The sequence below is a fragment of the Nematostella vectensis genome, chromosome 15 (genome assembly GCF_932526225.1).
Source record: "Nematostella vectensis chromosome 15, jaNemVect1.1, whole genome shotgun sequence".
NCBI classification, from domain to species: domain Eukaryota; kingdom Metazoa; phylum Cnidaria; class Anthozoa; order Actiniaria; family Edwardsiidae; genus Nematostella; species Nematostella vectensis.
Window position 1 is genome coordinate 3,297,600 of NC_064048.1, and position 26,137 is coordinate 3,323,736.

The window sequence follows — 26,137 nt, forward strand, 5'->3', positions numbered from 1 at the left end:
GACGTCACGTTCAAGGCTATTTTGGGCAAGGGCCATGTTGTGAGTTCAAACGGTTTGTTCTTGGCTAGTAAAAATCGCAATCTAGATCAGAATAGCCCTAGGCAAAATAACCATCCTTTATGACAATAAGACTCAGAGCAAGCAAGTTTTAATATCGAGCCTTTACTCTTCAACAGCTTAAAATAGCTTTTACGGTGACTTTCCTTGACGGACTAATAAATAAATAAAATCTCCCTTACGTTTCATTCATAGCAAATTTAAAAGTCTCGATAATATGGCAAATACACGACCAGAAGTCCACGCATGTAATGCGTATGCACATTGTACAGATTGTACAGTATTACTTAGATAGTATTGCTTGAATCGTATACATGTCATATTCTTGGAAAAAAATCTGAGCCTTTCATTATCTGGAGAAGTACGACATTTTACGCCAATATGCTCTGGAAGAAAAAGGATATTTTTACATTTTCTCGGAAATATGTTATTTCTTGATATTCCAGGAATATCCCAGAAGTATTCCAGGATGTTTCTACAGGTACTCTTTATCTCCCTGTGTACTTCCTGGACCAACGTACCTTAGTCTCCCTCCGCTCCACCTGGACTAACGCTTTGGAAGTCTCGTTCCTGGCATTGGTCAATTCGTGACGCAACTCTTCATTCCGACCAGTCAGCTGATCGATCTACATAATAAACATTTCAGCACACAGTGCAGCCTCGTTAATAAGGGCACCTTCGGGACCCACACGGCTCTTCTTAAATAGTTGAACCCCGTTAATAAGGACGATTTTATGGAGCATTTATTTCAACGAGTTGTCCTCATTATGTGGATGTCCTTAGAGACAAGCACCACTATTGATTTAATACTATTGATTAGATTTTGTTGGATGGCTGTATTGCCAACTAGTTTCGTTGCTGCTTTTGGTGATCACGTATTTGCTGTTTCAGTAATTACTTAAATCATTGTCGTTGTTACTGCTGTTTGCTGTTGTTGTATCATCATCAATAGGCGACTTGCAATAAGAAATCACGTGACTTTTTGAGTGACAAACTCACGCCAAACAAACACAGAAATCACGTGATTTTTTAAGTGGCAAATTCTCGCCAAAATAAACACAGGAATCACGTGACTTTTTGAGTGGCAAATTCGCGCCAAAATAAACACAAACATCACGTGACCTTTTGAGTGGCAAACTCGCGCCAAAATAAACACAGAAATCACGTGACTTTTTGAATGGCAAACTCGCGCCAAAATAAACACAGAAATCACGTGACTTTTTGAGTGGCAAACTCGCGCCAAAATAAACACAGAAATCACGTGACGTTTTGAGTGGCAAACTTGCGCCAAAATAAACACAGAAATCACGTGACTTTTTGAGTGGCAAATTCGCGCCAAAATAAACACAGACATCACGTGACTTTTTGAGTGGCAAATTCGCGCCAAAATAAACACAGAAATGCAGACTGCGGCCGTTACGCCAGAGAGCGACGAAAAACAAAACCTTTTAATGAAAATACATTTCTAACAGAAAATTTCTGGCTGATCAAGTCAGCGCTTAATAAGTTGCTTTTATTATTCTGCCAGCAAAAGTGGGAGCGCGCCACTCAAAAGTGATTTCATAGTAGAAGCAGGGAAGTGTCTATTGCCGTTGCGCCATTGCTAGTCATTGTCGCAGTCGAAGTTCTTTATAGGTGGTGTTGTTCCATAGTTGCTCTAGTTCTTAACCGAGCTCTCGTTCTTACTTGTGCTTTCAAATGCAGTGTAGTGTCGTACTGGCCAGCAGCATTGCGCGACTCAATCATCTGTTAAAAGAATACACAGTTAGACACAGCCCGGAGACAAATCAGAGGCAGAATTGCATGCACTTGCATGTGATCTCTTCCTAATAAGGCATCCTGATCTTGCAATTCTTACTATTATCTTGTCATCATTATTATTGGCACGGGATAAGAATAAGAATAGTTCACCCCTTCCGATAATTCAGGTTTCAGGTTTTTGGGACTCAAATATCTTACAACCACAATGGCGGATCCAAATAAGACCTCTGACGCATCGGGGCAAGCCTTAATACCAAAACTGCGTGTTTAGGTAGTTCTTTTAAATTCACAAGGAGATAGGAGTACTTACAGCCATAAGTTTTTCTAGAGCTGGGACCTGGACTGTAAATGCCTGTGACGCACTCCCCGCCTCCTTCGTTAAGTGCTGCTGGGTTTGCTGTGTATCTCTGGCTGGCGGAGCCTGGGATTGAGTGTCTCCACCCCCCTTTTCATTAGAGCGCTGTGAATTCTCACGTAGCTGTGCTAGTATTTCTCTCATTCCAATCTCTAATTGCTTATTTTCTTCTTTCAGTTCCTTGTTTTCTCTCTCGAACTTTTTCATTTCTGTTGTAATTTTGTCAGCTTCTTTCTCCTTCTTCTCAATGTCGCCTTCTAGCCTTTTATTCTGGAGGATAAAGATCATTGACATTCAATAATAATAGTTAGTAAATTTTTTTTAATTTAGTGAACGGAACCTGATGAATTAAATCTGATTCTAACTATGAGCGCAAGTAATTTTCGTTTCTCACAGAAACGCAAGAAACATTACTAATGCCTTTTTGTGTTTGTGTCTGAAAACATGTACGTGTGCTGTGCTTGCACTTTGCGTTAGCGTCCTATGAGAACCAGCCTTTAATCCAAAACGTGATAACTACTGACAGGGGTTGGGAAAGATGAATGTCGGAGTCACCGCAAATTTTCTACTGACAAAGGTAGGGAAAGATGAATGTCGGAGTCACCGCAAATCTTCTACTGACAGGGGTTGGGAAAGATGAAAGTCTAAGTCATAGCAAACCTTTACAGGGTAAAGGCCAGTCTATCGTAAGACGCTAATAACTTACCCTGCTTCTTGCTTCCTCAGTATCTGAGTCTATGACAAATCTCCTACTAACAGGGGTGCGGTCCGGCTCGTCTTCAACATCGACAAGGTCATCAGCTGTAATACCAAGCTCGACCGCTCTGTTTATATAGCAAATAAAAATCGATTATTACAGACAATAAATAAATAATAAATAAATTGTGGGGCGGCTTATCACTCTCATTGCAGCTAGATGCTGAATTAAGAGAGAGCAGATTCAGATGTGGTCCAGTTGAAGGTAGGAAAAGGCGCCTCAGACGGCCGCGATCCAACCGGAGAACCCGAAGAAAACCCCTCAGACCTCTCAGAAAACCTCTCATTGTTTGACCACGGATTACAGCTAAGATCGAAATTGATGGTTTCGTGGAGCAAGGATGACCAGAGAACCCGAAGAAAACCTCTTAGAAAACCTCTCATTGTTTGACCACGGATTACAGCTAAGATCGAAATTGATGGTTTCGTGGAGCAAGGATGACCGGAGAACCCGAAGAAAACCCCTCAGAGCAAAGGCAAGACCAACTACCTCAACTCACGTCGGAGCCGGGAATTGAACCAGGAACCCAAAGGTGCGAGACACAGGCACTACAGAGCGATGCTCTGCCAACTGCGCCACCTACACTCCCTAGGATGGGAAGTGGTCTTATAATATATGTCACCCTTTGCGTATGTCTTTTATGTGCGCAGTCACTGTTATTTCCAGATTGGAAATTTTGCAAGAGAAATTCTTGGGAGTTGAATCTCACGGTTAAAAAATAATCGAGTTTTGTTACGAAGAGTAAAATTACATGATTCGGTAGTTAGCCCAAAATAGCAAGAACACTTATAATATAAAATATATTGAAAGGAATAATCACACCTTTCTCCCCTATGCAGAGCTTGCTTCCTCAGTTGCTTTTTCAGGTTGACTCTTTCCTCTTCCAGACGCTCAATCTGTACAACGAGTACATTCATTAAAAGAAGGCCAATCATGCCGCCATTTTATGCTCTTGCCCAATGGCGAGACACACAAAGCCTCCATTTCCATCTGCTAATTCAACAAGTGACTGGGAAACTTTAAATCAAATATAATTAATAAAATATCAGACTTCAATCGTGGATGATTATTTTGAAGTTTTCTTGCAAATAAAACTGTTGTATTTTCAATCATAGATAATAACAAAGGAGAAGTTGGTCTACATTCTTTAAAAGTTGGTAAATTCATTTACCAACTACACTACTAAATATATAAAAAACATCCAAACAAAAACTATCATTACCAAAAGACAGAAGAGCGAATTACAGTACTACATTACAGTAAATGAATAAATAAAAAAGAAACGCAATCCCCTAAAATGAAAAAAAAAATTAAGGTGGCAATGAATTTTGACAATCAAGCAGCACGCCAAAACAAAAATATCAAATAACAAAATATCAAATAACAAAATATCAAATAACAAAATACCAAATAACAAAATATCAAATAACAAAATATCAAATAACAACAAAATATCAAATAACAAAATATCAAATAACAAAATATCAAATAACAACAAAATATCAAATAACAAAATATCAAATAACAACAAAATATCAAATAATAAAATATCAAATAACAAAATATCTGCCCAATTCTTAGGCAGCTATTCTTTTAAGTTTGCAGCCTATTCGAATAAGCCCATTCAAAGATAATTCCATTTTTTGAGAAAGTTTGCACTTCCGGAATTGCATATAGTTTGTATGGGAAATTCCGGTTATGGTCAAAATAGACTTATTCTTCCCCAGTCATTTCTTGGAATTATTGTAGCCGTCTTCATAATGGTGACTATTTTGTGACATTTTTACCATTTCTCGTCTGCGAATATCGCGGAGTCAATCAAACCACCGTGACCAATCAATTCCCTTGCTGTGTGCATTCAAATGGTTTATGATGCGACTGTGAAAACATGAAAGTCATTGATTGGTTTAGACGGTTGATTGACTACGCGCTATTCCCAAACGAGACAATGATTTTGGATTCGCAGAGGTCGCGCAACAACGATTTTGGCCATAACCACTCTTTACCTCTTTCACAAGAACTCTGTTCAGCGCAGCGGACTGCTCTTTTTTGACTTTACGCTTTTGCTTGATTTCCTCTATGTCCAGCCTATCCCGCGGGTCCATCCCGAGGCGTTCCCGCAACTCCTCGTTCTCCATCTCGAGGTCGTTCACAGCAAGGCTCAGCTTGTTCACACTTGCTGTCAGTGACTCTATATTCCTAGGGGGGGGGGGGGGGGACACAGTGTCAGTGTTAATTATTCATTAACAAATATTTTGGCAGGATAAAAAGTTCAGATAAGGTCTTGTATTTCTGGAGGAAATGTTATTGTATGCCTTTCAAAACAGGTTAATAACATCTCCTCTTTTAAGATTGTTGGTAGTAAATGTCCAGAAAAGTTATAGATTTCATAACAAACTATATCTACTCCTTTCGAAATTGGTTATAAATGCAAAAGCCTTTTCATGTATTACTTACTGATCTCGTATTACTTACTGATCTCGTATGTATTAATTACTGATCTCGTATGTATTAATTACTGATCTCGTATGTATGACTTATTGATCTCGTATGTATGACTTACTGATCTCGTATGTATGACTTACTGATCTTGTATGTATTACTAAGCTCGTATGTATTACTGACCTCGTATGTATTACTTACTGATCTCGTATGTATGACTTACTGATCTTGCATGTATGACTTACTGATCTCGTATTTATTACTTACTGATCTCGCATGTATAAATTACTGATCTCGTATGTATTACTTACTGATCTCGTATGTATTAATTACTGTTCTCGTATGTATTACTTACTGACCTCGTATCTATTAATTACTGATCTCTTATGTATGACTTACTGACCTCGTATGTATGACTTATTGATCTCGTATGTATGACTTACTGATCTCGTATGTATGACTTACTGATCTCGTATGTATGACTTACTGATCTCGTATGTATGACTTACTGATCTCGTATGTACTACTTACTGATCTCGTATGTATGACTTACTGATATTGTATGTATGATTTATTGATCTCGTATGTATGACTTACTGATCTCGTATGTATGACTTACTGTTCTCGTATGTATGACTTACTGATCTCGTATGTATGACTTACTGATATTGTATGTATGACTTACTGATCTCATGACTTACTGTTCTCGCATGTATGGCTTACTGATCTCGTATGTATGACTTACTGATATTGTATGTATGACTTACTGATCTCGTATGTATGACTTACTGATCACATATGTATGACTTACTGATATTGTATGTATGACTTATTGATCTCGTATGTATGACTTATTGATCTCGTATGTATGACTTACTGATATTGTATGTATGATTTATTGATCTCGTATGTATGACTTACTGATCTCGTATGTATGACTTACTGTTCTCGTATGTATGACTTACTGATCTCGTATGTATGACTTACTGTTCTCGTATGTATGACTTACTGATCTCATGACTTACTGTTCTCGTATGTATGACTTACTGATCTCGTATGTATGACTTACTGATATTGTATGTATGACTTACTGATCTCGTATGTATGACTTACTGATCACATATGTATGACTTACTGATATTGTATGTATGACTTATTGATCTCGTATGTATGACTTATTGATCTCGTATGTATGACTTACTGATATTGTATGTATGACTTACTGATATTGTATGTACTACTTACTGATCTCGTATGTATGACTTACTGATCTCGTATGTATGACTTACTGATCTCGTATGTATGACTTACTGATATTGTATGTATGACTTACTGATATTGTATGTATGACTTACTGATATTGTATGTATGACTTACTGATCTCGTATGTATGACTTACTGATATTGTATGTATGACTTCTGATATTGTATGTATGACTAACTGATCTCGTATGTATGACTTACTGATATTGTATGTATGACTTACTGATATTCTATGTATGACTTACTGATATTGTATGTATGACTTACTGATATTGTAAATATGACTTACTGATATTGTAAATATGACTTACTGATATTGTATGTGTGACTTACTGATATTGTATGTATGACTTACTGATCTCGTATGTATGACTTACTGATCTCGTATGTATGACTTACTGATATTGTATGTATGACTTACTGATATTGTATGTAACACTTACTGATATTGTATGTATGACTTACTGATATTGTATGTATGACTTACTGATATTGTATGTATGACTTACTGATATTATAAATATGACTTACTGATATTGTAAATATGACTTACTGATATTGTATGTGTGACTTACTGATATTGTATGTATGACTTACTGATCTCGTATGTATGACTTACTGATCTCGTATGTATGACTTACTGATATTGTATGTATGACTTACTGATATTGTATGTATGATTTACTGATATTGTATGTATGACTTACTGATCTCGTATGTATGACTTACTGATATTGTATGTATGACTTACTGATATTGTATGTATGACTTACTGATATTGTATGTATGACTTACTGATCTCGTATGTATGACTTACTGATATTGTATGTATGACTTCTGATATTGTATGTATGACTAACTGATCTCGTATGTATGACTTACTGATATTGTATGTATGACTTACTGATATTCTATGTATGACTTACTGATATTGTATGTATGACTTACTGATATTGTAAATATGACTTACTGATATTGTAAATATGACTTACTGATATTGTATGTGTGACTTACTGATATTGTATGTATGACTTACTGATCTCGTATGTATGACTTACTGATCTCGTATGTATGACTTACTGATATTGTATGTATGACTTACTGATATTGTATGTATGACTTACTGATATTGTATGTAACACTTACTGATATTGTATGTATGACTTACTGATATTGTATGTATGACTTACTGATATTGTATGTATGTCTAACTGATATTATAAATATGACTTACTGATATTGTAAATATGACTTACTGATATTGTATGTGTGACTTACTGATATTGTATGTATGACTTACTGATCTCGTACGTATGACTTACTGATATTGTATGTATGACTTACTGATATTGTATGTATGATTTACTGATATTGTATGTATGACTTACTGATCTCGTATGTATGACTTACTGATATTGTATGTCTGACTTACTGATATTGTATGTACTACTTACTGATATTGTATGTATGACTTACTGATCTCGTATGTACTACTTACTGATCTCGTATGTACTACTCACTGATCTCGTATGTATGACTTACTGATATTGTATGTATGACTTACTGATATTGTATGTCTGACTTACTGATATTGTATGTACTACTTACTGATATTGTATGTATGACTTACTGATATTGTATGTATGACTTACTGATCTCGTATGTACTACTTACTGATCTCGTATGTACTACTTACTGATCTCGTATGTATGACTTACTGATATTGTATGTCTGACTTACTGATATTGTATGTACTACTTACTGATATTGTATGTATGACTTACTGATCTCGTATGTATGACTTACTGATCTCGTATGTATGACTTACTGTTCTCGTATGTATGACTTACTGATAGTGTATGTATGACTTACTGATATTGTATGTATGACTTACTGATCTCGTATGTATGACTTACTGATATTGTATGTATGACTTACTGATATTGTATGTATGACTTACTGATCTCGTATGTACTACTTACTGATCTTGTATGTATGACTTACTGATATTGTATGTATGACTTACTGATCTCGTATGTATGACTTACTGATCTCGTATGTATGACTTACTGATATTGTATGTATGACTTCTGATATTGTATGTATGACTAACTGATCTCGTATGTATGACTTACTGATATTGTATGTATGACTTACTGATATTCTATGTATGACTTACTGATATTGTATGTATGACTAACTGATATTGTAAATATGACTTACTGATATTGTAAATATGACTTACTGATATTGTATGTGTGACTTACTGATATTGTATGTATGACTCACTGATCTCGTATGTATGACTTACTGATATTGTATGTATGACTTACTGATATTGTATGTATGACTTACTGATATTGTATGTATGACTCACTAATCTCGTATGTATGACTTACTGATATTGTATGTATGACTTACTGATATTGAATGTATGACTTACTGATATTATAAATATGACTTACTGATATTGTAAATATGACTTACTGATATTGTATGTGTGACTTACTGATATTGTATGTATGACTTACTGATCTCGTATGTATGACTTACTGATATTGTATGTATGACTTACTGATATTGTATGTATGATTTACTGATATTGTATGTATGACTTACTGATCTCGTATGTATGACTTACTGATATTGTATGTCTGACTTACTGATATTGTATGTACTACTTACTGATATTGTATGTATGACTTACTGATCTCGTATGTACTACTTACTGATCTCGTATGTACTACTTACTGATCTCGTATGTATGACTTACTGATATTGTATGTATGACTTACTGATATTGTATGTCTGACTTACTGATATTGTATGTACTACTTACTGATATTGTATGTATGACTTACTGATATTGTATGTATGACTTACTGATATTGTATGTATGACTTACTGATCTCGTATGTACTACTTACTGATCTCGTATGTACTACTTACTGATCTCGTATGTATGACTTACTGATATTGTATGTCTGACTTACTGATATTGTATGTACTACTTACTGATATTGTATGTATGACTTACTGATCTCGTATGTATGACTTACTGATCTCGTATGTATGACTTACTGTTCTCGTATGTATGACTTACTGATAGTGTATGTATGACTTACTGATATTGTATGTATGACTTACTGATCTCGTATGTATGACTTACTGATATTGTATGTATGACTTACTGATATTGTATGTATGACTTACTGATCTCGTATGTACTACTTACTGATCTCGTATGTACTACCTACTGATCTCGTATGTATGACTTACTGATATTGTATGTATGACTTACTGATATTGTATGTATGACTTACTGATATTGTATGTATGACTTACTGATCTCGTATGTACTACTTACTGATCTCGTATGTACTACTTACTGATCTCGTATGTATGACTTACTGATATTGTATGTCTGACTTACTGATATTGTATGTACTACTTACTGATATTGTATGTATGACTTACTGATCTCGTATGTATGACTTACTGATCTCGTATGTATGACTTACTGTTCTCGTATGTATGACTTACTGATAGTGTATGTATGACTTACTGATATTGTATGTATGACTTACTGATCTCGTATGTATGACTTACTGATATTGTATGTATGACTTACTGATATTGTATGTATGACTTACTGATCTCGTATGTACTACTTACTGATCTCGTATGTACTACCTACTGATCTCGTATGTATGACTTATTGATATTGTATGTATGACTTACTGATCTCGTATGTATGACTTACTGATATTGTATGTATGACTTACTGATATTGTATGTATGACTTACTGATCTCGTATGTATGACTTACTGATATTGTATGTATGACTTACTGATCTCGTATGTATGACTTACTGATATTGTATGTATGACTTACTGATATTGTATGTATGACTTACTGATCTCGTATGTATGACTTACTGATATTGTATGTGTGACTTACTGATATTGTATGTACTACTTACTGATATTGTATGTGTGACTTACTGATCTCGTATCTGTAGCTGAGCCTTGTGGTCTTTGATCTCCTGCACTGCCTCGCTCAGTCCATACTCGCCCTGGAACAAAATACAAATCCTTTTAGTGTTATTGCATTGCAAAAATAATAAATATTTGTCTGTCTGTTAATCTGCTTGTCCCTTTGTCCGTTGGCGTGTCCGTCTTTATTGTCTGTTCACCCATCCCTTTGTTTGTCGGTGTGTCTGTTTGACTCTCTATCTACCAACAGGTCTGTCTGTTCCACTGTCATTTTATTTATTTTTCCGCCCATCTCTTTGTTTGCCGGTGTGTCTGCCTCTGTCCGCCAACAGGTCTGTCTGTTCTACTTTCATTCTATTACTGTCCGCCCATATCTTTTTTTAGCGGTTTTGCTTACCGTCTGTCTTCTGTCCATCTTGTGATTGTCTGATCGTAGGACTGTCTTATTGTGTGATCGTATGACTGCTTATTGTCTAATCGTATGACTGCCTGATTGTCTGATCGTATGACTGTCTGATCGTATTACTGTTTGATTATCAGATCGTATGACTGTCTGATCGTATGACTGTTTGATAATCTGATCGTATGACTGCCTGATTGTCTGATCGTACGACTGTCTGATTGTCTGATCGTACGACTGTCTGATTGTCTGATCGTGTGACTGTCTTATTGTCTGATCGTATGACTACCTGATTGTCTGATCGTATGACTGTTTGATTGTCTGATCGTATGACTGTTTGTTTGTCTGATCGTATGACTGTCTAATTGTCTGATCTTATGACTGTCTGATTATCTGATCGTATGACTGCATGATTGTTCGTACGACTGTCTGATTGCCTGATCGTATGACTGTTTGATCGTCTGATCGTATGACTGTCTGGTCGTATGATTGTCTGATCTAATGACTGCCTGATTATCTGATCGTATGACTGATTGTCTGATCGCCTTAACCGCACCTTTTCATACTGGACCATTCTAACCATCAGGTCACTGAGTTCCTTGTCCTTTTGCCGTGCTGCTTCCTCGGCCTTAAAAAAAACGTATTTTTCTTTTTCGATAAACTACATTGTGTCAGAATCCTCTATTCAAAGTTTGATCAAAGTGGGCAGTAAAAATAGCATTGCCGTTGCAACACTTAGGACATTTTTACGCCGACTCATGCAACAATTTCACAAAACTTTGCACTCTAATACTCTTGTGTCCTAATCCGCATTGCGTCATGTGATGTATAAAGTATAAATGACAAAATCTCGGTCACCGGAAACCAAGATGAAATTTAGAGGGGCGTAAGCAAGAATCCGTTTTGTGATAGTTCACCGCCTTTATTGGCTTACCCTTAGCATTCGTTCCCGTTCCTGACCCGCTAACATTTGCTCCCGTCTCAGGGTCGACCCCAGTTCTAAAATCTTCTTTTGCTGATATGCTGATGGGACGCCTGATACAAAACAACTCTTTAATATTTAAGGCTTCACTGTAATTGATAAAATAAACAACAAAGGAAAGGAAGGGCAAACTTTAAGGGGACATTGTATGACACTGTGTCTAAAGTAACTTTAGCTTGGCAATTTTGTCGGCAATTAGCCGAGCAAGTGCCCAGCATCGAACAAAGGAAAGTAACATTTTGCTCTGTTTTTCTGGACCATAGAACACATCCAGCCTGGTACGTTTCTGGCCATTTTTAAAGGGTAATGGTATTGACATAAGGATAGTCCAATTTTTGCGATCAATGCGATCCACATTTTTGATCCACAAATTAACACAAATGTCCAGCACAAAGTTTCAGCCTAATTAAACTTCTCCTCACTACCACTGCTAAATGCATCTTGATTTTTTTCATCAGTTTAGTGGCTCCCAAGGTGGGAGGTGGCCTTCGTCCTGGCCTATAGACAGAGCAAAAAATGGCAAGTTTTTCAAAAATAAGGTAAACTTCGGTAAGCTTGAATTTTTGCATAGAGGTTCCTTATGTTATGTAAGCCAACATATCAAAAAAATATTTTTTTCTAATGGATTCGTCTTCGAGATTTGAGGCTTGAAAGTATGAATTCTCCTTGTTTTTAGGGAGAAGTCGGGCTCTGATCAGAAATTAAGCCAACTTTGCCCGCTATTATCTAAATTTCATAATTTTAAAATTTCTTTAAAATTTGGAATTAAGCTTTTGGTCAGAGGAACTCCTTGTATGCGGAATCTTAAGCTTATATATTGAGAATTGAAAAATTTTATGCCATTTTTTGCTCTGTCTGGCCTATATGGATAGTGGTCTTTACCCTTATCAGCTTGTGATTTCACTTCGTCGACTTGGGCGGCGATTCCCTGCATTTCGGTTGAAGCCTGCAAATGCATAGAATCAACGATAACGAAACTATAACAGATGACGTACACTTAAAGACTATATCTAGTACTCTTCAACACGAATAGAAACAAAAAGCCCAAGCTGTCGTCGTCTTGTACCAGAACAATGAATACAATACACCAAAAACTGGAATTCGACTCTGCCAAATTTCCGTGTTTACTAAGACTTCTTCAGGGCAGACTCAGAAGAAGTTTTAGTAAAGACGAACATTTGGCAGAGTCGAATTCCAGTTTTTGGTGTACAGCACTCTACAACAGGTACACCAATTGCAGTGAATCTTTGGCTGTACGACACGTATAATCTTTGTATTCCATAAACATCTACATGCGCTATATGTTTACACAAGACGAGGTTTAGGTTGCAAATCATCCAATCCAAACCACCTGCTCGAGAAAAACTTTCAATGCTGTTGGGTTAGTTGCCAATGGAAAACAGAAAAGGGTTTTCTACTGTTAAATTATAATTTTTTTACCTTACCAAGGGTTATAAAGCACTGTCACCAGTTTATTTCCGGAGGTCCGACGAAAACCTCAACCGTTTAAAGACAAAAGAATCTATTAGAATCCGAGATATTTAACAAGCCATCCGCTCTAAATTATCGATCACATCCTCGAAGAAACTTCCAATAGACACACTGCTTTCAATATTTCGAAATATTTTTTGCGTTTTCCGTTAAAAATCATCTGAGATTGTTACGTAATCGACCAAAAGTAAACGGGTGACAATGCGGCTTTAAGTGAAAACGTTACTATTAAATCTGTACTTGTAAACCAGTAAATAAACGCTTTTTCAGCCGTGTTGTTTGGAAGATTGTAAGAAACCTTGTTTTCTACCACTTTATGAGCAAACCAACCGGAAGCTTTCGAAAACCAACCTGGAAGACCTAGTCCAAGCACGTATTCCTGATACGATCCTGTCCTCTCTAGTTTCTTTATTCTTGACCCAAGGTTATTAGTTAAAAAGTTTAATCCTGTTCTTGTCAACACTTATGTTCCTCCCTGGTGCTTGAGAGAGTGTGAGAATGCTGGTTTTCTACCTCTTTATGAAAACACCAACCGGAAACTCCTTAAACGCAATGCGGAAGACCTAGTCTCCTGATATTTTCCCACCTTTTCAAGTTCCGACTTCAACATTTGGATTTGGTCATCCTTCTCTACAATGGCCTGAAAACAAAAACAAAAAGTTTATATTAGCGATGATAGCCCTCACAGGAACTGATGGGATATTGCGAGACAGTAGGAAAGATCCGCAGTTCGCAGTTCCATAGAGACCCCATGGACTTAAAGTTTTGATTGAAATGAGCTTTATAACTAGGGTAATTCCAGCCACGCTGGTTGACTAGTAAAGTTCATGTCAATCATATAGCATATTTCTCGCATCCTTATTGGCCTACTTACAAAACTGTCAAGGTGGCCACGGTAGCTGGCGTCGTATCAAATAGCACGTTTCACGCATCCTTATTGGCTTACTTCACAAAACTGTCAAGGTGGCCACGGTAGCGCGCGTCGTATCAGATAGTACGTTTCACGCATCCTTATTGGCCTACTTACAAAACTGTCAAGGTGGTCACGGTAGCGCGCGTCGTATCAGATAGTACGTTTCACGCATCCTAATTGGCCTACTTACAAATCTGTCAAGGAGGCCACGGTAGCTCGCATAGCATTGTAATACTACTATAGGGTACGGTATGTTCACAGGGAATACCATACCTGTTGTAATAGCGCCATGGTAGTGCTATCCGTATCCATCTCAAGTCCGCGTATTCTCTGCTGCAACCCATTCACCATGTCCTTGTACTGCTCGATCTCAATGTCTTTAGCCACAAGCACAGCCTGGAAAGGTAGGATTTATCTAAGGGCGCAGCAACAAAAGGTGCAGGGTTTCATAAGCCTGTGAACTAAATCCTTAAGCAAATATGAGGCCCCAAAATTGGAGAAATACTGGGAAAAGAAAAGAGGAAGATCATAAACTGTAGTACAAGTTATGAATGTAAAACCATACAGGGTCCAATTGCATAGGCGTTTCATGATCATGTGCAGTTTAAAAACGCTGAAAATTAATAACTATTGAAGCACTTCAAGATTTTCAAGACTCTGAAGGAAGCTAAGTTATGAATATAAGAATCGGTAGTATATTGACAAGGAAAGTGAATATATTGATGTCAGTGCTGTCGCGCAAAAGGTCAAATAATATGATGTGGACGAAGATACTGTAGTAACAAAAAGCAATAAGAGTTTAATGATAATGAACAATGCTGTGAAATAATAATGATAAATATAAGATAACCACGACAACAACAGATTTTTTTTATAATGATGGCCGCAGTGGTAATGGTGATGATACAAATAGGGGCCTGGAGATTAATAACAGCCGTTTGGAAAATGCCGGCGATACAGAGATATCAGCTCATATACCATTTTTGTTTTGTTTTAGCTTATGGATTGATATGAGGTGTGCACCGCAATCTTCAGCATCCTGAATTCTAATTTATACTGCTGATGATTGATTGTGTGAACGATTATAAGATTGCAGTCACGGGGATTGACGTTTTAAGGGGTTGAAAAAGATAAAATGGGATATCAAACCTTCCACTCTTCTACTTTGACATTGACCGCCATCATTATCTCATCATCTGCATCAGTTTTGGATGAGACTTGCACCCTCAAATCTTGGACCTGGAAAACGTGAATACCTTTTCTATAAACACTTCCATTTATGATATTTCCTTATCACACTGGGCAGAACATTCCCATCAGTCTCACCTGTGCTCTAAGGGCATCTCTCTCCCGCCGCATTTCCTCTAAGATGAGGTCTGATTGTTGCAGAATAGTCTGTGAAACAGAAAGTGAACATAACTTAACTCGAGCATGTTTGAAGAATATGGATTTTCTTCATTATCTTGAAGATTAGATTGTTGGAAGAAAACAATAGTTTAAAAAAAGTAAAACATACAAAAGTCTAGATTTTAGAGTTTGAAAGTTTGATAGTACCTACAGCAAAATGATATTTGCAAAGAAACTTTGAACTTCGAAGAACTGTCAAGAACTGTTCAATACACCCATGTGGTACAAATGCATAGTAAGGATTTGCCAGAGGGAGGGGTAGGGTTTTCTGAGATATGATGTGTAAATTCCAAGATTAAAAGCCAATGCAGGAGTAGGTATGCACGCATTTCTGTGTCCACAATTAACCACGCGCCATAAATGCTTGTACATCATCTTGCCAAAGCAGGGGCGAGGGCGGACCCACACATTTCCCTGTGCCCACAATTAACTCTGTTCCTTTACATAGTTACTGTACATAGTGCTAGGTACACCTTGTAGCTCAGACAACTCAAGTTTGAAAATGTTCCTCATCTACATCTTGTAGCTCAGACAACATAAGTTTGAAAATGTTCCTCATCTACATCTTGTAGCTCAGACAACATAAGTTTGAAAATGTTCCTCATCTACATCTTGTAGCTCAGACAACATAAGTTTGAAAATGTTCCTCATCTACATCTTGTAGCTCAGACAACATAAGTTTGAAAATGTTCCTCATCTACATCTTGTAGCTCAGACAACATAAGTTTGAAAATGTTCCTCATCTACATCTTGTAGCTCAGACAACATTAGTTTGAAAATGTTCCTCATCTACATCTTGTAGCTCAGACAACATAAGTTTGAAAATGTTCCTCATCTACATCTTGTAGCTCAGACAACATAAGTTTGAAAATGTTCCTCATCTACATCTTGTAGCTCAGACAACATAAGTTTGAAAATGTTCCTCATCTACGTCTTGTAGCTCAGACAACATAAGTTTGAAAATGTTCCTCATCTACATCTTGTAGCTCAGACAACATAAGTTTGAAAATGTTCCTCATCTACATCTTGTAGCTCAGACAACATAAGTTTGAAAATGTTCCTCATCTACATCTTGTAGCTCAGACAACATAAGTTTGAAAATGTTCCTCATCTACGTCTTGTAGCTCAGACAACATAAGTTTGAAAATGTTCCTCATCTACATCTTGTAGCTCAGACAACATAAGTTTGAAAATGTTTCTCATCTACATCTTGTAGCTCAGACATCATAAGTTTGAAAATGTTCCTCATCTACATCTTGTAGCTCAGACATCATAAGTTTGAAAATGTTCCTCATCTACATCTTGTAGCTCAGACAACATAAGTTTGAAAATGTTCCTCATCTACATCTTGTAGCTCAGACAACATAAGTTTGAAAATGTTCCTCATCTACATCTTGTAGCTCAGACAACATAAGTTTGAAAATGTTCCTCATCTACATCTTGTAGCTCAGACAACATAATTTTGAAAATGTTACTCATCTACATCTTGTAGCTCAGACAACATAAGTTTGAAAATGTTCCTCATCTACATCTTATAGCTCACACAACTCAAGTTTGAAAATGTTCCTCCTCTACATCTTGTAGCTCAGACAACTCAAGTTTGAAAATGTTCCTCATCTACATCTTGTAGCTCAGACAACATAAGTTTGAAAATGTTCCTCATCTACATCTTGTAGCTCAGACAACTCAAGTTTGAAAATGTGGTTACCTTTAATTTAGTATATTCATCAGCAATTTTATCCATCTCTGTAGTAGCGGCCTCAAGCTCCCTCTTAGATTCGTCCAGCTTCATCTCCAACTCTTCATTGGTCTCTTGCAGCATCTACGAGAATTGTCAGACCATACAACAATCAGCCGAGATTCCTTAGTTATAAAGGAAAGATGAGATTGGCAAAAGCCTCGCTTTAAAGTACTGGGGCCGGTTCCTAGAAAGCAGGTTAGTGCTAACACACAGATAAATACGGCTACCTCGGCATTTGATTGGATAAAAACGGCATTCATCCCTAGGTTAGCTTTGACATGCTTTCTAGGAACCCGGCCCTGTGCTGTATGTGTGCTGTTACTGTATAGGTTCGGATTCTAAGGTTATGTAATATAACATCGTTTGGAAGTAGAGAACGTTGGGGAGTTGCCTTATTACATTGATTTTTTCTTTATTTTGCGTTTCAGAGCCTTAAGCCTGCAAAGTACAAATGCCCTTCTGTAATCGAATTGATTTGACAGTAAGTGTACCTAACCACCATTGTAGCTTGAAAATGGATTTTTAAGCCATACCTTAAGCTCGTCCAAATATTCGGAGAGCTCTTTGTTTTTCTTAGCAACTGCCGACTTATAAGTGTCCGCTCCGCCTCGATTCATCGCCATGCTCTCACGCTGCAAAAAAAAAAGGTTTACGTTATTTTTTTTAAAGAGCTGGTTTGCAATGCTGTTGGGCATGCAACTATGGCAACCCTAACCATCCATTTTAGGTTATTTGTACTTGTTCATAGACCTTATTCCTCTTATGAGTCAAATTTACATCTAGCAAAAATAACAACAAATCCATACATGGAAATAAAATAAAGAGGGTTGTAAATCAAATTGTGTAACTGGAATGGAGTTTGTTTTAAATACACTGTATGCATTTTGGCTTATTTCTTGCAGTTGATTTTTGTTAATTTCCCATTAAAGTAACTGTAAGTTCAGTATAAAACATATGCAATGCACTAAAATCATTGTTACCTGTTGCTCTATCTGCTTCTGAAGATCTCTACTGTCTGTGCGAGCTCTGTCAACCTGCAAAAAAACAAGCAGTGGAAACATGTGATTTGAAAATGATTTTACAAAGGAACTGCATATAAACAACAAGAAGGCACAGCTATAGGGCTCAATTGACCTTTTCTGAAACATTAGCAAACAAACCCTCTATTTTAAATAGTTTACAGTGACTACCGTAAGTATACAACATGCTTGTTTCACTAAGCTGTTTATAAAATAGGTGTTTTCCTTAAACATTAGGCATTTGGCTGCAAAATAGTCTTTTTTAAGTTGATAAAAAAGTTCAATTTCAAGCCTTGTATAAGTTCAAAGTTGCTAGACCATTTCTCAAATGATAAACCCTCAGTTGTCTATTTTGATAGTTTGCATGCTGTTCTAATGTGCATACTGTACATTTATTAATCAAAGCACACAAACAAGTGTCTAACTTGGGAGCAACCTTTTTTTAAAACACCTTAATTCAGTTAAAGCCAAATTGTCACCAGTTTACCTAAACCCATTAAAAAACAAAAGAATCCACTCTAATTTATCAATCACATCCTCGCATTTCCAATAGACACAATGTTTTCAATATTTTGGAATATTTCTTTTGTTTTCTGTTAAAAATCATTGGAGATTGTTAAGTAATTGACCGGAAGTAAACTGGTGACAATGCATCTTTAAGTAAACCAAAAATTTTGATGGTTGGCATAAGAGCTAATCATACTCACATCTCGCTTCAGGTTTCTGTTCTCTCTCTCAAGCTCCTCCAGCTTGTTACCGAGCTGCAATAAAAAATAAATAAAAACCTTGACAAAAAAAAAACATGAAAATGATAGAAACACTGAAAAGATGGCAGCGAACAATCCCTGACCTGCCATAGCCTCCCTTCCATGTTCAAATTTACACATCTAGCTTCATTAGCTAAGGGATCTTGTAAATTTAAAAAAATATCAAAAATCGTTGGGGCTGGGACAAAAAAAAGAAAACTGGAAAATGTGTTTTATTTTGTAAATAATATTGTGCCATATTATATTATATTACATTACATTACATTACATTACATTACATTACATTACATTACATTACATTACATTACATTACATTATATTATATGGTGTCAAGTCCTGTGGGTGGGGTCCCCTCCATCCATTTTTTTTCTTGGATTTTTGTTATCTTTTTAACTTTAAACGATCCCAAAGAGTAGAGATTTACCTTTTATCTAAAACTGTTGAATGTATTGAGAATTGTTGTAATTTTCTTATTCCAAGCAAACCTTATCTGTTTTGTTCTTCTCTGCAAAGAGAGCTTCATCTTTCTCCTGGACTTCTTGTTCCAAAACCTGAATAGAATAAAAATTCAGTGAGGCAAAGCTGCTTTGGATCAGTTTGCATACCCATGCAGGAATGCTTTGCTTGAAGCTGTCCTTCTCTTTATGTATCGATTAGTTAAGTCTGTTTTATTTCCATTGCTGGCAGTACCAGGCTGTACTGAACTAGGAATATTACAATATCTAAGAGAACAGTGTTTGCTTAATGGCCAAAAACCTCTCCACCATCCCCTGCTCAAAATCCTGCGGTAGCTCTAGGCCTGGTACTATACTCAACCTTAACATCAGCGCATCATTAAACCATGTGTATGGTTTGTTAATCATCCAACTTACTCTGTTTTGGTTTGAAATGCGCTGAATTTCCCTCATGAAGTCATCGGAGCCCGCACCTGCATGTTTCTAAAAAAATAGGAAAAAAAGGAATTTTTATAAAATGGCTCATAAAACTGAGGATATAATATACTGTTACTAATACTCATACACAGGTGCAACACCTAAACATGGGAGGTCTGCCCCGCTCAGCTTTCTTCTAAGATTATACAGGGGGTTCATTCAGTTTCAGAGAAGGCGGTGGAAATTGATAAGGAGGGGCAGGAAGTTATTAATTCAATGAAAACATTAATTTCCTTTTTAAAAAAGTAGTAGGCACTCGGGACATAGTGGCTGGTGTAAAAAAAGCTTCACCCCACATTTCGAGGCCCCTTCTCGCCTTACAAGAAGTGTTAAACAGCAATATTGTCATTACCATTATCACCATTCCTCATCATTGTCTTAGTTTATAACCTTTATCATTAAAAAAACATTACCAGGTTTACTCATTAAAATCAAGCAACGCTTCCACAAGTTTGAAGAGCTTCATTGGTAATATCTACATGGTATAAAAGAAAGATGGAGGAAACCTAAGCTTACCCTATATTCATCATTCTCACGCTGCAAGATGTTGTTCTCATGTTGTAACTCTTGCTCTGCAGAAAACGAAATGATATCACGAAACGATAACACAATAACCTAATAGTGCTTATAAACTGTTAAACTGCGACATGACCGAAAAACCTGGAAAACGCGCAATTCCAGATAGAGAGAGTAGACACAATTTCTTACAATGGCTATAGGTTCCTTGTATTATGGACTGATTTTCAAAACACAAATAACGTGAGGCCGAAGTGCACATAACCAGATTTTGGCTTTTTAAGATAATTTTTCCTTGATCATCATTGCCCTGTGTATCAGTTCAGGGACAAAAAGCTCAAATTTCAATGACACTTTAATAAAAGTCGCATAAATTTAAAAAAAGTCGCACTTCATATTTTGTTTGCTAAAAGTTATTAAGTACTCAGAGAAATTCTCCGCCTTATACGATGTGAAATGGGCTTATTTGAAGCGTCACGTCATGTTTTTCTGGCATGTCTTAAACTGCTATTAAACTGTTAGTGGTTGCTGGTGTATCCAGTATCACTTAAAAAGTAAGAAGGGGCACTATCAGCCACATCATAATGCTCGTCGAGAAAATAAAAATATTTTAACCTGGGATAGCAAAATGGGTGTGGTCAACAGGACTTTTAACACCTTAGAGATAGAAAGCCCAAGCATCAGGTGCTATACCTTTTTCAGCTGCTTGATTAGCCTCCTCTAAAGCAACAACCGCTACAGAGTTTTTTAACTGAAAAACATAGAAAAATACAAATTGAAGATTATGAAGTAATGCATGGCTGACTGGTGCTATAAATGGCCTGCGTCATGCAAGCACGCCCTGGACAACATCAATAAGAACACATTTTAATACAGTAAAAAATCACCAAATTCTGAGATATTTCACTTGTTACAGCACAACCAGTAAAACCCTGAACACTTAAGATATGTGTGTAATGTTTATTGTCTTCTGACGAATCAGACACAAGAGTTTAGACACTGAGACATGTTTCTAGTTGACTGTTTGAATATCTCGAGAGTGATTAGTCGGAACAAACATTCCTTACATATTTCCAGTGTTCACAGATTATTGGTTGAGCTGTAAATTGAGGTTACACAATTCACCTTTTGCCATCCTAACATGCTAAAACAAATAAGTGCACATAAATGTATAATAAATTACGGTAAATAAGGAATAGAATATTTCATAGAGCTATTTGAAAGGTTAAGCAGCCTCACGTGTGTTCTAGTACAGGGTTTATCTGCATAATTAAGAACGTTTTTCTAGAGTGAAATATGTTTGCAGAGAAAAAAAACTTACTTTTGATATAGCGTGTGCCACTTGAAACAAATGCACCATCTTCGTCGGGTCTGATGCATCTGGCATATCAGCATCAATAGAAACCTATACACATGTAATACATTAATACTTTAGTGATGCAATATTACAGTGCAACCAGTAAGACAATGCCTCTTTTGACAAACAATAAGCAAAAATGTGGAAAAATAAAACTTGTATAGACTTGTTTATATCTAGAACTGTTTATACTACTAAATCTATATAGTATGTCTCACATGTGATTGGTCGTAACAAACATTCAATAATATTGCTGCTATTTAGGGCTTTACAGGTCATGATGTATTTGAGTTGAGGATGAACAATGTCAATAAAATCAACATCTTTTATTCGATTCATTAAAGAGAGTAACAGGAATTTAAAAAAAATTATGCATTGAATACAATGTATGGCTGGTCAATTTGGTGTACAATAGAACCCTGTCAACTCAACACTCAGAAGAATATGATTAAGTGGGGAGTTTAAAGTAGCAAAGAATACTATAACATTACCTTTATTATGGCAAAGACATTTTTTTTTATCTTCTCGAGACAAATTTTGCTTGAAGACTTTGTGTAAGCATCAAGGTGTTTTAATTCTTTTTGATTCTCTTATCACTTACTGGAACCCGGTGTTTTGTACATCCGGGACCTACTACATTACCTTTATTCTGGCAAAGAGCAATTTTTTTTTATCATCTTCTTGAGATAATAAGAACAAACGAATTTTGCTTGAAGTGTTGTGTAAGCATCAATGTTAAAAAAGGGAAGTCTGCATGGGGTTGTCCCAAGCATAAGAAACGAGGGGGAAGACTTTTATATGAAAGATACTCTTCTTGATGGCTTCTCTTTTCTTAGTTTGTCCCTACAACCCACTTCCAGGTTATCAGCGAAGATTCCTAATCTTTTCCAAAATAGCAAAATCAAAACATTGATACAAAATGTTTGGTTACGCTTTTATGTTATCTAGTACATGTCAGAAAATCGTGATAAAACTTGCCCTATTTACTTCCCGTTGCGCTTTCCTGCTTTTCCTTAATTGTTATTCTCGTGGCAAAATTCAAAACTCACGCAATTGCTTGGTTTTCACCTCTTATTGGTGGGTCTGTTTATCTAGAGCTGATGGCATGATCACCTCTTATTGGTGGGTCTGTTTATCTAGAGCTGATGGTATGATCACCTCTTATTGGTGGGTCTGTTTATCTAGAGCTGATGGTATGATCACCTCTTATTGGTGGGTCTGTTTATCTAGAGCTGATGGTATGATCACCTCTTATTGGTGGGTCTGTTTATCTAGAGCTGATGGTATGATCACCTCTTATTGGTCGGTCTGTTTATCTAGAGCTGATGGTATGATCGCCTTTTATTGGTCGGTCTGTTTATCTAGAGCTGATGGTATGATCACCTCTTATTGGTGGGTCTGTTTATCTAGAGCTGATGGTATGATAGCCTCGTTGACAGATAACTCAAGAAGGTATTGCACTCTCCAAGTACTTTCAACCCAGCTTTTTTCGGCTTCGAATTCCACGTATTTCTGAACTTCAAAACCCTAATGTGCGTAAAGTATAAAAGCTATCACTGCACAATTTGGCACACTGCTACGCTACAGCATTTATTCAAGAGTGATACAGTGTGTGGCTTTTGAGGGATTTTAAGCAGATCGTATTTTATGTCCTTCGGTGTTGTGCTACCTGGGAATTATTCAATCCTTTAACTTTGACTCAAATTTGGATAGGGACAAAGAAAAATATCTCAAAAGCTGCACATAGTCTGGTAGGTGTGTCTATATGGTGATCGACATAAGCCGTAAAAAGTAAAGATCTGCTGTATAGTTAAGTCTTATAAGGTATTTTAAGGGATGTGATTGGCTGAAAAAAGTGTGTGATTAAAACATGTGATTAAAGCGCATGAAATAAACCATTTCATAATACCTCGAAACAAATAGGATTATTGTAATTCCTATTTATTAAGCTTTCTAATGACATAGAGCATATTTGATTAAATCTAACGTGCGTATTGACATTTTTCCACAACACTTTGGGTTTTTTGGCATCCCACGGGCTGAAGGCACCCTGTCACCTTAAGTTGGGTTCAATTCTACTTTTTGAAAAAAAAAGTGCATTTCTAAGTAATTCTTTTCTGCATACAATAGTTCAATCATATCAAAGAATGGGGAACAGAATAGTAACCTAATAAGCTAGTTCACATTTACTTGTGGTGCAGAATCCCTGGTTACAATAGTTGATTTGCACTAACACAACATGTGACTCACACATACTCAGGCTTTAAGCAGCAAAATAAAGACAACAAAAAGCAACACAGCCATATAGTTTTTTTTGTCAGAAAGGGCTTCTTTTCACTTAAGATTTTATTTGTGTTCGTCGTTCTCTGGTGTGATAGGGGCAGTCATTTCTGTGATAATGTTGGCTTCGATATGTCACTCAAGAAAAACATGTGATCAGTCAGTGCAAGTCACCTTTTAGGAAAAAAATGCACCAAAGTCACAAAAGCCAGCAAGTTTCTCTGTAAATGTTTGGACTATCCCCCAAATAGGCAATCTGCCATGCCAAACTGCAGTTGCTATGTCAACAGCAAATACTATATGGGGTACTAGTTTTACTATAAAATGTGTCCAAGCTTGTAACAGCATTTGCTGAGAAACCTGAGGAAAAGGAATACGGAGGCATAAATGTCATATGGTATCTGATGATCCTTCAAGAAGACATTTTCCAGTTTTAGGTGGGCAAGAGGATCAGACCCATGTTTGTTATACTGTATCATTATCTTATATCATTATAATCATGAATGACAATATCAGGTAAATTTATAGTTTCACAAGAACTAAATAACGCTTTTCAATGTGTATTGTAGTTGTTAGTAACTTATAAAAAACAGGAAACTTTCATATTCTATCCTTAAAAAAATGTCAGAGCATAATCCTGTTTAGCGCGCAAAGTGGTGAGTTTTATCGCCTTTACATTGTGACTGACCTCATAGGAGAAGATTGGAGCGTTAACATAAATTACTGAGAAATAAACCAACTTACCGCGTCCAAATAAGCCAACATTTCTTCTGCGGCATCTTCATTCTCACTCAGATCGACCGGATCGGCGCTCAAAACTTTACCCCAGTCAAGTGGCGCCATAATTGAGATCAGGAATTAACACCCACAATATACAGCTGAGTCATTTCTCTAGGAATTGTCATATCGCCATTAAAACGAAGGAATAAATAAAGCTGTAATTTTGAAACTTCACAGTAAAGCTTCTGCCGCCATTTTTGAAATGGTATTTTGAATGGAAACGAGGCCAGTTATTACGAGATATTTGATTGGTCAAGATACATTGCTTTATTGGCCATTTTGATTGGCTAATTTTATATACAAATATCTGTATCATTATATCAATGACGTATGTGATGCACCCATTTTTTCTGCGCCAATAGAAAAGTCTGTAAAGTCTATGAACTAGCATTACGATGTCCAACCAATTACAAGCTCTTTTAGAATTGGAGGAATGAGGCGACCGTGTGTGGAATGTTTAGAATTTTGATGTTGATACTGTCAAGAGTACAAAGATGGCGGCCAGCCCTCGTCCTCCAGGGAGCCCTATTCCTACGTCTCCTGGCGGAACGCTAAAGCGTGACAACTCGAAAAAAGATGCTGGTGTATTTGGATGGATGGGGACATTATCTCGTCGGAAGAAGGCAGATTCCGAAGGTTTGTTTTAAGCATAATTCCCAATGATACCTCCCCTAAAAAGAGCAACCAATATCGTGTTTTGACGTTTTTTTATTATACATCTGTCATTGGATGAACGTTGTTTGCGTACATATCGGGAAGATCGAACTGCACAAGTTAAATGATTTACATGGTTTTTATTTAGGTGTTTCTTGAAGACGAAAAAACGTATATTAAATCGAGCAGAATCACAGGAAATGCCACACACACCCAAAGATAGATATAAAAGGCGGGCTTTATATAAACTTAAATCATTTTCACCAT

The 26,137-nt window shown here is 36.6% G+C and overlaps 2 protein-coding genes across 4 annotated transcripts in view; one reads left to right on the forward strand and one right to left on the reverse strand.

Moving 5' to 3' along the window:
* Window positions 1-25,430, reverse strand: part of LOC5512717 (centrosomal protein of 290 kDa) — a 60,429-nt gene extending 34,999 nt beyond the window's left edge. For 2 of the 3 annotated variants that reach the window (XM_048722677.1, XM_048722676.1), the window contains exons 1-24: window positions 25,181-25,430; window positions 22,121-22,204; window positions 21,493-21,550; window positions 20,800-20,855; window positions 20,224-20,289; window positions 19,837-19,902; window positions 19,292-19,345; window positions 18,546-18,599; window positions 18,099-18,197; window positions 17,533-17,646; window positions 15,744-15,812; window positions 15,567-15,656; window positions 14,691-14,813; window positions 14,091-14,144; window positions 12,896-12,959; window positions 11,966-12,066; window positions 11,588-11,659; window positions 10,641-10,711; window positions 4,937-5,129; window positions 3,753-3,826; window positions 2,880-2,997; window positions 2,129-2,443; window positions 1,744-1,803; window positions 579-683 (exon numbers count right to left, since the gene is read on the reverse strand). In XM_048722677.1, coding sequence (XP_048578634.1) covers window positions 579-683; window positions 1,744-1,803; window positions 2,129-2,443; window positions 2,880-2,997; window positions 3,753-3,826; window positions 4,937-5,129; window positions 10,641-10,711; window positions 11,588-11,659; window positions 11,966-12,066; window positions 12,896-12,959; window positions 14,091-14,144; window positions 14,691-14,813; window positions 15,567-15,656; window positions 15,744-15,812; window positions 17,533-17,646; window positions 18,099-18,197; window positions 18,546-18,599; window positions 19,292-19,345; window positions 19,837-19,902; window positions 20,224-20,289; window positions 20,800-20,855; window positions 21,493-21,550; window positions 22,121-22,204; window positions 25,181-25,279 — 2,259 coding nt within the window. In that variant the 5' untranslated portion in view covers window positions 25,280-25,430. Of the gene's footprint in view, window positions 1-578; window positions 684-1,743; window positions 1,804-2,128; window positions 2,444-2,879; window positions 2,998-3,752; window positions 3,827-4,936; window positions 5,130-5,493; window positions 5,498-10,640; window positions 10,712-11,587; window positions 11,660-11,965; window positions 12,067-12,895; window positions 12,960-14,090; window positions 14,145-14,690; window positions 14,814-15,566; window positions 15,657-15,743; window positions 15,813-17,532; window positions 17,647-18,098; window positions 18,198-18,545; window positions 18,600-19,291; window positions 19,346-19,836; window positions 19,903-20,223; window positions 20,290-20,799; window positions 20,856-21,492; window positions 21,551-22,120; window positions 22,205-25,180 lie in introns of those variants that run through there. The other variant, XM_048722678.1, reaches the window with a different exon arrangement.
* A 238-nt stretch (window positions 25,431-25,668) lies between these two features.
* LOC5512692 (alpha-parvin) overlaps window positions 25,669-26,137 on the forward strand; it is a gene marked incomplete in the record, with an annotated part of 7,046 nt that continues 6,577 nt past the window's right edge. The window contains 1 exon segment of the mRNA XM_048722436.1: window positions 25,669-25,852. Within this exon segment, the coding sequence (XP_048578393.1) occupies window positions 25,711-25,852 (142 nt within the window).